Genomic DNA, 15313 nt, shown 5'->3' on the forward strand with positions numbered 1-15313 from the left:
TATTACTAAGAGGTAATGCAGATAAGGGTACATGAAGAATAGATAAATAAATCTGACTGTACATAAAGAAAACTCTTATGAAGGAAAGCAACATGTATAACTGAGGATGAGTACTGGTTGTTGAAGGACCCTCTGACCAAGAATTTCAATGACATCTCTATGCACCATAAAGAGGTGTTAAATCAGCCCTGCTGATGAAGGATTTCCTGAATCTGTGAATAGAGCAGCTCTGTGAAGGAAGTCTGCCACTGAACATGCATTTCTGCTTGACAAGTTCCATACAGTGAGTGACTGGTGTTGGACATGATGCATTTCATTTTCCAGCACCAGCTCCAGTGAATCCAGCTTAAAGCCAACCACAAATTCCACCTTGTTCAGTAGAGTGGCATCCCTGCATTTAAGGGGGAAAAAACACACTTTAAGATAGAAAAGAATACTAGCCACCACTAATTGGTAGAACATCTGTAGGAAGTTTTGCAGATAGATGGTGACAGGTATCACCAGCTCCTTGGTCACAGAGGTGTACAGCTGGATGTGATTTGACCTGCACCAGGTCACAAAATCCTCCACAAGGCTCCTGTACTCCCTCTTCTGTCAATCCTTGCACGCCACAATGGCGTCATCAGAGAACTTCTGCATGTGACATTACTCCGAACTGTATTTGAAGTCAGAAGTGTACAGGGTGAACAGGAACGGGGGAAGTACAGTCCCCTGAGGAGCTTCTGTGCTTGCTGACCATGGTCTCAGAAGTGCAGTGTGTCATTCTGATATACTGTGGAGTCCTGGTGAGGTAGTCTTTAATCCAGGTCAATAATGTGTTGGACAGTTCTTAACCCAGTTCTAGTCATTTTAAAGTTCAATTGTGTTTTGTACTTGACACAATAACTTGACCATCCTGAAATTATCTTTTTTTTTGGCTGGGCAAGGTACTTTCCACTTTTACGTAAAAAAAAAAAAAAGGTTTTTTTTTATTTCAATTATGTTTTAAATAACAGTGGTCATTGCCGCAAAGCAGCTTTACAGAATCAAAAGAAAATTATGGAAATTAGTATAAAATGTCTAAGAAAATATGCATAGATCAAAATTTTCAGATTGTCCCTGATGAGCAAGCCGGTGGTGATGGTGGTAAAGGGCAAAACTCCCTTAGATGCCGATAGAAAGAAACCCTGAAAGGAACCAGACTCATCAGGGAACCCATCCTAAATTGGGTGATATCGAAAAGCAGGGATTGTTTTACAGACATGCTGTGTGTTAGGAGACTGAAAGTTCAATATAAGAGCAGAGATGTTTGAGTTAATTTGGAGTCCATTTGTTATTGCCTTGCACTATTACCTGACTGTTTTCTCCCTTCCTCTGGTCAACAACATAAACAGTGTATTTAAAGACAACTTGGTTTAACTTTTTTCCCCCTTGTACTAGCCTGTAATTAGCACTAACCACCTTAATTTCCTTATCACAGCAAGATGTATGCTGGTCTAGCATTTATCTGGCATTTACTTTATTTATTTATTCATTCAGCAAGGCACACAGCTTGGTTATAATATATAAATATATATAAAATATTATTTAGCAGGTTAAAAAAAAAAATGCTCAAGCTGTTCAGTGTAATACAGTGACTGTATCCCTGCCCCTGCCTTTTACTAGCTCTATGCTAATGTAGCATAGCGTCAACGCTAACTGGGCAGTCTCATCGGAAAGGGTGGGCTTAGCTGTTTATATAACTCGGGCTAACTTTTGCTCGAAAAATCTTCAGCATCCACGACAAATCAATTTTCTCAAGAGTGTCCCGTTTTTTTTTTAATTATGAAGATTCGAAGGATAACGTTTTGGTTCGGGCTTTTATGCTTGTGCGCATTTTCCCCGTTACACTGCGAGCCAAAGGGAGCAATACCTGAGGGTAAGGTTGAGATTTACTGAGACATAAAGATATGAAGCTTCTTTAGAAACGCAGCGTACACAAAGCGTGGGGGTTGGAGTTAGTATTTTATTAAACGTAACGTTAGACGGTAATAGAAATAACGACAGTTATTAGAGTTTATAGTACAATCCGGGCAAAGTTTTGTACGTTCGTGTGCGCACGCGCCTGTTGGTGCACGCGCGCGGGGGTGCGCGCGCGCCCGTTCATTCCAGCGGCGCTGACGTGGAGTGTGCGTGCCAGAGCTAACGCAGTTTTACTGCAGCAAGCAGTGGCTGGAGATTTTATTATTATTATTATTGTAATAATCGTTGGTTTTGGTTTTGAGTGATTGTTTACACACGTGAATGCAAAATCTATTGTCTGAGGTGTTCACTCCAAGACTGAAATGTTTCTAATTGTATCAGTGTAACGGCTAAATGCATCCCTCTGGGAACGCAGGAAGAGTTTGTCTTCAGGAAGTGATTCTGCTTTATTTAAGCTTTTTTTTTTTTAATGAATTTAAATTATTACTTTTATTATAAGAGATAACGTATTCGGTGTTTGGCAAGTAAAACTAACAATATCCGCTTTCTATCCACAGTTTTGTTTCCCTTTATTGCATTAAAAGCTGAGAAAGCAAATCATACAGTTGCACAAGAAATGCTAAAAAAGAGGACCTTTTCTTTTACAGTTCATATGATACCCGCTTTGGGTCGAGAGAAAAAAAACGCGTTCAATGCATTTACTAAAGTTGCAAATGTTCATGTAAAAAAAAAAAGGAAGAATGAATGGTGTAACTTGTCCCCATTATTCCTTACACTTAAAGCACGTCGGCTGCAGGGATCCCCATTTCACACAGCTCCTCCTGGACATGGGGATATGGATGTAGTAATATCCCCCCACCTCTAAGTCTGCTTAGGTGACATTGCTGTACATTAAATTTATCTTTCATACTCGTAATGTAAAATTAAAAACGGATATAGACTAGTCAAACAGTTTGAAGTAAGCAGGATCTCATTGTCTATAGTGTGTATATATATATATATGCACCCTTTCATATACAGTATGGATTGTAATTACTAGCAATGCAAAAGCAAACACTAACAGTCGGCCCATAGACAATGTATTATAGTATTGTAATTATTACAAGTGCTCTAACTTACAGCTGTAATAAAATGTTAAAGAGGTATCATTATCAGAAACAAAGTTACAATTAATGATTTCATCAGCGAATAGTTTTACATTCATTCAGGCTATGTTACAGTAAGGTTTACACATCTACATTATTTTCTTGCACTAAGGCACTGTCATTTAATCCAACAATCCAGCTTTGCATGCGTGCAGCTCATTAACTGTAAGGTTAAGGTTCTCAGTCAGGAGACAAACGATGGAATTTGATTTTCAATCTTAAAAGAAGCTCGCAAAAACCTTTTGATCACCAGCTCAAAAGCACTTAAGCACTTGGATTCCAGTGCTCGAGGTGTATATTATCTCAAATGTCTTAAATATTTGCATTTACTCTTATACTTTCAGAGAACAACTGCAATTTTCTCACCTCATCTCTTACCAGACTTCACATATAACTTAAATAAAAAAAGCTTCTCGCAGCTGGAATTTTTTATAAGATGTTTGAAAGGTGTTTACTCCATAATTTGTGTTGACCTGAAGTAGAAACCTAAATTGGTACACAGTAATTTGAAATATATATAAAAAAAAGAAAAAAAAAGGCCACAAGTCTTTTTTAAATGGATTTTTAAAAATGTTATTTTTATGTTGCATGCATGCAAAAAGCAAGCAGCTTTGTAAAATTAAACTCCATAACACCTATGGACACAATATTTGTATTGGTGACATTTGATGACTTTATTATAAGAATAATGTAATTTCTGGATGTCTTTTTTCCCCCCACAGGAAATCTCCTTGTATTAACTGTAGCTACAAAAGAAACAGATGGATTTAAGCGATTCATGAGATCTGCAAAGCAATTTAATTACACAATAAAGGTACAGAAACTGTTTGCACAAGTGTCATCTTTCCAGCTTTATGCATGAGAAACTGGTGCTCCGAATAATCAATAGACAATCACTTATTTATTATATTTTTGTAGGTTCTTGGGAGGGGTGAGAAATGGACGGGTGGAGATTACATGTCTGCACCAGGTGGAGGACAGAAAGTACGACTTTTAAAGGCTGCTTTAGACAGCATAAAGGAGGAGGACAAAGTCATTCTTTTTGTAGACAGGTATTCGGGGTGATTTATTTAACTAACTTCGGCATCCATTAAAGCTTATGTTACAAGGAAATTTAACTTTTTGGTCGAAATGAAAACTGAAGGTCAGGACATGGCCAGAAACATTGTTAGATTGTGTAAATTATTGCATAGATAATTAACTCGGTTAATACAAAACTTAAAAGTAATACATGTTACTTAATCATGTCCTGACTTGCCTTGCAGCTATGACGTTATATTCTCTTCGGGCCCTAAAGAATTGCTGAAGAAGTTCCAGCAGGCCAGGCACAAGGTGGTCTTTTCCGCCGAGACCCTTATCTGGCCCGATCGTCATCTGGAGGATAAGCACCCACATGTCCGAGAAGGGAAGCGGTTTCTCGGGGCAGGAGGCAAGTGTTTGTCTCATTGTTAACACAGCAAACATCGTTAACCAGGCTATTAGCAATTGCTTTCATTAATGTTTGCTGTGACATTCCTAACCCCAGTCCTGCACATTTGAAAGTTTTCTCTGCATCAACACATCTGATTCAACGGTTCAGCTAATTAACATCACTTTCTTGGTTGAAGTGGGTGTGTTAGAGCAGGGAAAACCATGTTGTGGTGCATTGCTTCATTTCATATAAGAAGTAATTAATTTGAGAAAGAATATGTCGGAGTAATAAGTAAAGGTGCTGTTATTGGGATGTCATCTCATGCTGTTACCACTGTTACCAAAATGTATTATTTTACAATAATAGCATTTGTGAGAGCATGATTTTTTTAATCAGTTGAAGAAAGGCTGGTGGCACGGTGAAAGGCACGGTGTCTTAGTGGTTAGCTTTGTCAACTTGCACCTCCAGGGTCTGAGTTCGACTCCCTCCTCAGGTCTGTGTGCATGGAGTTTGCATGTTCTCCTCGTGCTTGGTGGGTTTTCTTCGGGTACTCTGGTTTCCTCCCACAGTCCAAAGACATGCAGATTAGGCTGATTGGCGTTCCCAGATTGCCCGTAATGAGTAAATGAGAGTGTGTGTATGTGTGCCCTGTAATTTATTGGCATCCAGGGTGTACCTCATGGCCTAATAGCAAAAAAAAAAGAAGCTTTTTTTGGCAACAATGCTATTCATTATTCACTTACAAGGAATTAATTTGTGTTTCCACTTTAAACGAGCACATATTTTGCTGTTGGCCTTGCTGAGTGTGTTCTATGAATTTACCACATTGTTATGAGCAGATGTAGTAAGCTAACAGCTGTGAAACAGTCTGGCAATGTTTGTTTGTGAGTTCTGCGCCCACATCCCCCTCGACCTCTGTCATAATGTAAAAATCATATGTGGGAACATTAGACATTTGTTCCACTACTAATTTCTGCTTTTGTACTCTTCTTCCTTTTCTGTATATAGGCTTTATCGGCTATGCCCTGAACCTTAAACAGATGGTCTCTGATTGGTCAGGACAAGATGATGACAGTGATCAGCTCTTTTATACCAAGATCTACATCAACCAAGAAAAGAGGGTGAGCATTATCATTATCAATTAAGCTGAAATGTTTTTTTTCCTCTATTTTTTGTCTTTGCACTTTAATGAGCTGTTTTGGTTCTGATATTCTCTCCTCTGTCATTTCCTCGACAGAAATCCATAAATATAACCCTTGACAGCAAGTGCAGAATGTTTCAGAACCTGCATGGAGCTCTAGGTAAGTGTGTGTTGAGTAGGCAAGAGACAAGACGAGAAGACTGGCTACTTGAAAGTCCTTTATCGGCAAGCAAAGTTGCTGACTAGTCCAAAAATGGAGTAACAGCTTTTATTGCTTATAAAAATCCCACACCCCGAGGCGCTAAAAAAAAGCCAACCTTTCCCTTTTTTTGTACTCCTCCTCCTCTTTAATGAGACCATAGCTTTTAAATTGCTTTGATGGAAATGTAAAAGATAGAGTTGACGATCTGTCCCAGATTACGCCTGGGCTCTTTTCTTCCCGAGATCTAACTGCAGGGGTGGAAGCCAGAACCTTGGCATTCTTCCAAGCTCCCTTAAGCCCCGGTTGTCCCGCCTGCCTCCGTGCGCCTGAGGAAGTGGAATGTGAGAGTAAACTGTAGGATGTGCCTGTGCACACGTAGGCCAGCTGAACGTGAAGTCACCATTCATTCTTGTTTAAGACTTCGGTCCTGCCGTAGTTGGGTGCTAACAAAACCCTTCTGTGTCCTCTCGGAGCCTCTGCTCTCACACTCAAGTGGCTGTTTTAAAACCAACATAAACAGCTGGACTTCTCTTATAGTAATGATGATCCGGCATATGCTTTAGTTAAATGTCTTTACTTGCCATGTTTATGGGGCTAAAGAAAACAATCTGTTCTATAGCACAGAGGAGTCTCACTGAATACTTAAGCAGAAGATCACTTCAGTTTGACTGTGTTTCTGACGTTTTGGCTGGAGATAAAACCTGGCAGAATCACTTGGCTCAGGAGATCTGTGTTTAGATAACTGCAAAAATCTGGAGGAAATGGCACAGTACAAAAGAGCTTTCTTTCTCCTTCCCAGTGGAGAACCTATCTTTCTGGGTTATTTAACAACACGCAGCTCTCATAATTACAAAAAAGCCTCAAGGGAAATATTGATGGGATGTTTATTTTTTATTCCCCCCGACTAGATGAAGTGGTACTGAAGTTTGAGAATGCAAGAGTACGGGCCAGAAATGTGCTCTATGACACCCTACCTGTTATTGTCCATGGAAATGGGCCTACAAAGGTAAACAGCCTTTTATGTCATTTAGTCCCAATAGAAATGTATTACTTCGAATTAATGCCTTTCTGTTTGGGTGTGCTTTCCAGCTTCAGATAAATTACCTTGGCAACTACATCCCAAAAGTGTGGACCTTCGAGACTGGCTGTACGGTTTGCCAGGAGGACCTGCGGCCTCTTTCAGCAATCAAGGTGGGAATTTTTCTTTTGAGTCTCCTCCTATGGCTGAGGTTAAAAGGGTTTGGCTGAGGTTACTTGCAATTCATTGTTGTATACATTAATGTGAATAACTGAAAAAGATGATGTGACCTTAATGCAGCAATTTTTAATATCGGTATTATATAAAAGCCATATCTTTAAGCTCAAGACAAAAGGCAATTATCATTTAGATTGGACAAATATATGGCGAGTCTTTAGCTGTAGATGTTCTACATACTGTATGATTGTAATAAGCAAGTTTAAAAAACAAGAAAATATTTTTTACAAGCCATTATAAGATGAGATATAATAATAAGATTCCTGAGATCATTCCTGTTGGTTCGGTATTTATTGAAATTAAGAGATTGTGTAATAAGAAACCTTCCAGATAAGATTAAATATGGATACTTTCTAGTGGTTATTTAAAATTTTTGATTTTTGAAAGTAAAATTTTTTGTTTAGCTGTTGGAAATGGTGCAGCTAATTGATATGGGACATTCTTGGCAGGAAATTTTACTGTATCCATGCTGATCGTGTTGTTCCTCTGCAGGAGAGCGAGTATCCAGGAGTGGTCATAGGCATTTTTATTGAGCAGCCCACCCCCTTCGTAACGGTCTTCTTTGAGCGCCTTCTCCGTCTCCAGTACCCCAAAGATCGCCTTAAACTCTTCATTTACAATCAGGTGACGCATTACCCCTCATAATTTCAGTTCATATTTTAAACATTTTGTTGTTAATGTAAATATTTAGCCAGTTTTGGATGCTCTAATGGTAGCTTTACTGTTTTAGCATTTTACTTCATGTTCAATACAGTGATTAAATAATGTCATTTAAGCTGTGACCAAATATTTTATACTGTAATAATCTAAAAAGAACCGTAAACCAACTAAGTTTTGTCCATGTTGTCATTTTTTTTTGGTTTTGTTTCCTATTATAATATATTTTTGTACGATCTTTTCCAGGAGCCCTATCATGAAAAGCAGGTCCACGCTTTTCTACAAAATCATGAAGCAGAGTACCAGGCTGTGAAGCTGATCGGGCCCCATGAGGGAGTTGACCACATTAGCTCACGCAATATCGGCTTGTGAGTTTGCAAATGCCACTGACATTCATGAAAAGCAGGGTGTAAATTCATACTGTATCAGCTTAACATATAAGAGCGTACGTACAAGTCTTGTGTATGTGTGTGTGTGCGCGTCATGCCTATTATTATGTCTATACTGCTGTTAGGTTTTCTGGCATAAGACGTTCATTTGGCTTTGTGTTTTTGTCACAGTGATATGTGTCGAGATGATGCAGACTGCGAGTACTTCTTCAGTATGGATGCTGATGTGGTTTTGAAGAATGAAGACACACTGAAGATACTAATTGAGTTAAATAAGTAAGTGAGAACTTGTCTTGCTGAGCCACATGGTAATGGAATTCAATATGCCATATTCAGCACTTCATTTCAATATCACTGTCTCATTCTTTACTCCACAGGCCGTTCATAACACCGATGATGAGCAAGCCTGGCCGGCTGTGGTCTAATTTCTGGGGCGCACTTAGTGCTGATGGCTACTACGCCAGGTCTGAGGACTATGTGGATATTGTTCAGGGGCGCAGAGTGTAAGTCTTGTTTGTTTACCCACCTATTTACGCACATGTATAGTTTAGTTCATTGTGTGAACTATATTAGTAGCCTGTCTAACATGGGAAACTGACATAGCATACTTTAACGTATATATTTTTGTGTTGTCCCGCAGGGGTATCTGGAACGTTCCATATGTGTCTCAGGTGTACCTGGTGAGAGCTGACGTTCTGAGGAACGAACTAAAGGCTTCTGATCTCTTTCAGTCAGCCACCCTTGACCCAGATATGGCTTTCTGCTCCAGAGTGCGGGACCAGGTCAGTACACTTTTCTTCAAAACTCATAAGATGCAGTAACAACATCAATTTAGAAAAGCGCTGCGTAGAGGTAATTTGCAAAATAGGCTGCATTAGCGCAGGTTTATTTTTTTTTTCTTTGGGGGGCGGGGGAAATTTTTCCAAATTTTCTCCCCTAATTTAGTCGTAGCCAATTCCTTCCCGTCACTAGGGGGCTCCCACATTAAGGCTACTACTACCACTCAGCCGGGAGGGCCGAAGACTATCACATGTTTCCTTCGAACCACGAGATGTCGGCCAAGCGCATCTTTTTCGAACTGCTTGCTCACGCACCATTAGGGGCGGAGTAACACACTCGGAGGAAAACGCTCCTTCCGCGTGCGCAAGCTCACAGCCCCTGATTGCCTTAGAGCCGTGATTAATGTGGGAGCACAAGTACCTCTCATCCCTCCCCCCTGAGAGAGCTCGGCCAATCAGCTCTCTCTGTGCCTCCGGCTGTGAGAGGAAAACAGCATCACCTGGGGTTCGAACCAGCAATCTCCGGATGATAGGGCGAGCACTTTACCACTGCGCCACTCGGAGGCTGTTAGTGCAGGTTTTTTAAAGGGAAGATTTGGCATACTTAAGCTCTGATTTAAGAATCCTATTTACTCCACAAAGAGAGCGTTCAACTCAAACCGCGACTTGGGATGAAATTCCTTGTGTGAAGGCATAAAAACAGATTTCTTCAAGTACACTACAGTGATGAAACATTTAAATTGTGCAAACGTTCAAAAGAAGGTCGTGAATAACAATCCGATGTGGCTCGGAGTGCACTGCATGTCGTTCTTTGAACATTCAGCAATGGAATACTCGATTTTTGAAAATCAACGGATAACTTATCGCAAACTTGCAGAAGAGATGCATCTGTCTGTAAGGACTGTACGCACATTCATTTACCAAAACCACTTACACATTACGAGAACTCGGCTGGGAGTTATTGCCACATCCCCCATACAGTCCTGACCTCACTCCGAATGAGTTTGTCATTGGGGGATTATTTAGAGAAACTAGAGACGGTGGTTTTTGCCGTGGCAGACTCGGGCCTTGGGCGTGGCTTGACAGTGTCACAATGATACCTTGTTAGCATGTTAACATGATTAGCATGTCGCTAGCAGCATACTAACATGCCAACATGATGCTAACAATATTAGCATGACGTTAGGATAATTAGCATTTTGTTAGTATGGCGCTACTATGATTATCATGTTGCTAGCAACATCATTAGCACATTGCTAGCATAACTCTAGCGTGATCAGCGTGTTGCTAAATGATTATTTAAAATGGGTCATGCATTGGAGTGTATGTATGACCAATTTAAAATTACACAGATTCGTTTGAGCTGAAGGATGCTAGGGTTCGCAAGTACCACTTCGCTTCGCAAGCACCACTAATAATATTCAATTAAATTTAATTAAATATTATTTGTATGGCGCTTTTAACAATTCTCATTGTTGCAAAGCAGCTTTACACAATCAAAATAATTATTTAAGTTTGTATGGAATGTGAACGTGTATGAATCAAAATGGTCAGATAGTCCCTGGTGAGCAAACCGAGGGCGACAGCTGCAGTTCATTTGGGTGAAACAGAAAACAGGAATTGATCTGCATTTATACTGTGTGTTAGGTGTCAGCTAGTTCAGCTATAACAAGTGATGTTAATTAATGTCAATATGGAGTCCAGGTAGTTATTGGCAGTTATTTAGGTAATAGGCTGTTATATAAGTAGTTTATTTAATAAGCCTGTGAGATAACAATAGTAGTACTTCGCAAGCACCACAAATTAAGGGAGTTTTTACTCTCATAACTGTGTTCTGTCCCGGTTTGACTTGAACGGCCCTTACAGAACATTGAATATTAGATTAGGGAATAATGTGAATGCAGACACAGATGATCTACAACTGCAAAAGACCCCATTAAGCTCTAATCATTAAAAAAAGAAATGCTTCTTGTTTAGGCCACACCCGTTTCTGGTTTAAACCAAAGTACGTTAACAGATGCAAATTGATATTTTTTTATATATAGTAATGCATTACAAATTTAATCCAACTCCTTTTTATTTTTTTAAAGGGAGTGTTCATGTTCGTAACAAACATGTATACTTATGGCCGAATCCTGAATACAGAACACTACCAGACGGATCACCTTCACAACGATCTCTGGCAGATTTTTGAAAACCCAGTGGTAGGTGGAAGTTTGAGATATTCCGAACATCACATTACACTGTCCCTTTTGTGTTTAACTTACTATTGGTTACTTTAACAGGACTGGGAAGAGCGATACATCCATACAAATTACTCAAGAATTATGAAAGAGGATATAGTGCAAACGGTAAGAGACTGAAGACCACAGACCACTAGGGCCTTTTTTTCTTTTTTTTAGGATGGATTGTTCATACTGTTTTCTTTACAATATTAACAATATTGTCTATCCTACAGCCATGCCCTGATGTGTTCTCGTTTCCTATTTTCACCGATGTGGCCTGTGAACACATGATCGAAGAAATGGAAAATTTCGGCCAGTGGTCAGGAGGTGGCAATGTGGTAACTGTTTTTTTTTTTTTTTTTTATCCCAGAGAGCGTTTGGAAAGATTCCATTACAGTTGCAAAACTAGATGTTAAACTATGGTCTAGTTAACACATTTATTTTAATGCATGTAGTTTTGTTTAAGTTCTGTTCACCCTGCTCACTGACTAGGCACAACAAAGTGGTTCCACTTTTAAATCTCTGGCCTTTGTTTCTGCAGGACACTCGAATCCAGGGTGGCTACGAGAACGTTCCCACTATCGATATTCATATGAATCAGATCAACTTTGATAAAGAGTGGCACAAGTTCCTCTTGGATTATATTGCACCAGTGACGGAGAAAATGTTTCCTGGGTATTACACAAAGGTAAAGATTTTATTTTTATTTATAAAAATGAACAAGATAATTTATTTAATGTTGTTATGTACCATCTTGAAGTAGTAATGCAGATATTGTCAAAAGACTGATAAGTCACTGGATATAATTAGAGATTTCATTGATTTTTGTTTGTTTTTGTTTTGCATCCTCATTCAATTAGTAGATCAATCAGATTCTGATTCACATACAAACCAACATGAATGATGACATTTTACACAAGTGAATGCAGGGAGGGTCTGTATTTTTTTCCCTCACTTTTGTGGGGTACTGTCTTGTTTGTGAATGCTTACATGACCTCTTTTGCGTCTGTGTTTCTCAGGCTCAGTTTGACTTGGCGTTTGTGGTTCGGTATAAACCTGACGAACAGCCCGCGTTAAGGCCCCATCATGACGCTTCAACATTTACTATAAATATTGCCCTCAATCAAGTGGGCGTTGATTTTCAGGTGAGTAAGAAGCCCAAGTGTGTTTCATGTGGCCCAGCTGAATTGATCTTCAGAATTAATATGTCAGTGACAGTATTATTTTTTATATGAATGTGTATATACAGTATTAACAGTGGCACGGTGGTGTAGTCGCCTTGCACCCCCAGGGTCCGGGTTCAATTCCTTGGTGGGTTTCCTCAGGGTACTCCGGTTTCCTCCCAAAGTCCAAAGACCTGCAGATTAGGCTAATTGGCGTTCCCAAATTGCCCATTGTATATGCCTGTGTGCGCCCTGCAATGGATTGGCACACTGTCCAGGGTTAACTCTGCCTTGTGCCCTAAATCCCCTGGGATGGGCTCCAGGCACTCTGCAATCCTGAATTTAGAATTAAGCAGTATAGACTATGAGTGACACTTAGAGGAAAGAAATAATCCATGCTGCCTGTTCAGGCTGTACACTAAAAGCCCTTTTATAATGGTGATGATTTGTTCACTAAGATTTTAACAAGTGTTTCATGTACATAGCACTAAGTTGGGTTTAATTTGCTTAAATAGTTTATATCGTGTGTATAGTTATGAGTTTCTAATAGAAGCCGGAATATGATTGCATTTGCTAATCATAATAAAACTTGCAGTAAAGCTACCTTTAAGATATAATGTACGAGATGAAAAAACAGTGTGTAAAACCTTTCTTAGGTAAATAAATTATGATGAGCCAGTTTAACCAACAGAGGTTCCTCTTAATACACTAATGACCCTATAATGCTGGACAGCATTTCCTCTCTTAGCATGCATTGCTATGTAACTTGATTATCATATCTCCTTATTTGTTTTCAGGGCGGTGGCTCCCACTTCCTTAGGTACAACTGCTCCGTTCAGGATTCAAAGAGAGGCTGGGCCCTTATGCACCCGGGCCGTTTAACACACTACCACGAGGGCCTGCGCACCACGAGCGGTGTCCGATACATCTCCGTCTCATTTGTGGACCCTTAAGTCTAACATCTTCAGAGGAAATCCATTGTTGTATTCAATTGTTTAGTCCTAGATGTCCATTGGGAGAGCTGAGGCAGGACTTTCAGAGAGACAATCTGTTTAGCAAAGAGTTGGAAATAAATAAGACTGTACCTTTCATTGGTGTGTAAATGTAATAATGTACTTATAAGACACATCACTTGAATGCAGTGGAGACCTGTACCTGTTTTTTTATTTATTGATCATTTTTAAGCAGTCACACCATTCATCTGGGATTTTTCTTTATTATTTTTATTTTTATAAAGTTTGCCTTGGATAACTTAATAATTCACCTGTTTGTTTTTTACTTGATAAGGTTGCCCAGGCAAACAGTGCTACTGTTCCGAAAATAACTGATATACATTTTTTCTTCACTGCTCTTTTAAATCTTCTTTGTCATGTATTTTTTTTTTATTAATACATCAATAAAAGTGACTGTTTCTTTAATATTTGGTTATATTGAGTTTGTAGCTGTTTAACAGCTTGCTTTTATACACCTTACGAGAAAAACACCTAGTTTTCCATGGGTCGCAATGGCAGTTAACTTTTTTTGGAGATCAGATACACTTGCATGAAACCGAGGACGCACAGTTCAGTCATGAGGACCGCTTTGTGAAAAGACGTGATAGGATTCAGCCCAAGCTGCGCTCAGGTTAGTGAACCTTATTCTGATGAATGTTTATTTTGTTGCTGTGTATCCTTCCTTGACTTCATGATGCACTAGCAGTTTCCATGATTCAGCAATACATACAGTATGTGTTTCCATAGCTCTGTCCCAGTGAGACCTTCGAGAAGAAAAATTAAAATAAAATGACTATTAGAGACTTTTTTTGATAAGTGAGACAAATAATCTTTCATTTATACATCTTTTATCCTGATAAAATTTTGTAATCCTGAACCTATTCCAGGTTCCAGACTACAGCTATGTGGCATTAAGAAAACCACGATAGTGAGACAAATCAGAAAAAGGCTTGGATCTGCTGGGGAATATAAAGATTGGACTTTATTTAATAACCAAGCTTGATAATCAGCAAAAAAAAAAAAAAAACTCTTAAAAAAAAAAAAACCTTGGGTTATTGCACTTATTGTTCATGGCATCATCTCCTCAGTGAAAATGGCTTTTTTAAGAAGTTGCTTTTAGAAGGAAATGCAGTGCTAGTTGTATGTATACTAAATTAAACCCTTGTTTTGTCTTCACATTCTGTATACGGTCAACAATTACCCTAATTAAAGAGTTGTGGCTGATAAGGAGATATGTTCTATATTATGTGTGGTTTTTGGCTGTGTGCTGTCACATCATGTACAGCCAAAAACCACACAACACCTGTTGTGTTAGTATTCCTTGCACATGGAAGTCTGAACTTTTCTTTGCAACCAGTAAGGTATCTATCTAACATCCATCTATCCATCTACCGATCTATAAGTAGCCAATGGCAAATTTACACATTATAACGTATTATATAAACTCTATTATACATTAGTAGGACCACACAGAATAGTGTCTGGTGAGTAAAAATGTGTGTTGGAATTTAAACAGGAAATGGATACACTATCTCTTTTATTATGGGTGTGTCATAAGGTGCTGTAATTCTGAGAAATAGTCTTGAGGTATACAGTATAACGGTGTGGCCTGGGTGTGAACTTCCAGCCTTGGCCAAAGACCTGCCTTCATTAAAGCTGTAAAATTAAGTATTATCATAAGTTTTGAACCTCGAATCAATTTTGCATGAAGAAACAATATGTCATTTATCACAGAATTTATATGAATATTTGTGCTTTTCCTTTTCACAATACAGGAAGACTGCATTCTAATCAGTGAGCACCACTTCAGGACCCCATGACTTTTAGTTTTTTGTGCCAACACAGCAACATATTGTTATACTGTATATAATGAGGAATTTGACTACTAAATACTAGCCATGCTACATTTTTTATGTATAAAAAAGTATTAAAAAACAAAATCTATACATAAGAATAAATGTGTGTGTGTTTTCTGGTGTGTAAATGATTTCCTATTGGCTGGTTCACTGCAAT

The 15313-nt window shown here is 38.9% G+C and overlaps 1 protein-coding gene across 1 annotated transcript; it reads left to right on the top strand.

Moving 5' to 3' along the window:
• Positions 1 to 1674: 1674 nt before the first annotated feature.
• On the top strand, positions 1675 to 13726 carry plod1a (procollagen-lysine, 2-oxoglutarate 5-dioxygenase 1a). Its single transcript, XM_053504598.1, has 19 exons — positions 1675 to 1897; positions 3809 to 3900; positions 4005 to 4138; positions 4352 to 4515; positions 5506 to 5618; positions 5735 to 5798; positions 6749 to 6846; positions 6930 to 7031; positions 7588 to 7719; positions 7999 to 8120; positions 8313 to 8417; positions 8519 to 8644; positions 8782 to 8923; positions 11011 to 11124; positions 11206 to 11271; positions 11379 to 11483; positions 11687 to 11833; positions 12165 to 12290; positions 13106 to 13726. Exons 1-19 carry the CDS (start codon positions 1804 to 1806, stop codon positions 13259 to 13261), a joined length of 2202 nt encoding a protein of 733 aa, XP_053360573.1. The 5' UTR covers positions 1675 to 1803; the 3' UTR covers positions 13262 to 13726.
• Positions 13727 to 15313: the final 1587 nt, after the last annotated feature.

Source organism: Clarias gariepinus, chromosome 9 (assembly GCF_024256425.1).
Source record: "Clarias gariepinus isolate MV-2021 ecotype Netherlands chromosome 9, CGAR_prim_01v2, whole genome shotgun sequence".
Lineage (NCBI taxonomy): Eukaryota > Metazoa > Chordata > Actinopteri > Siluriformes > Clariidae > Clarias > Clarias gariepinus.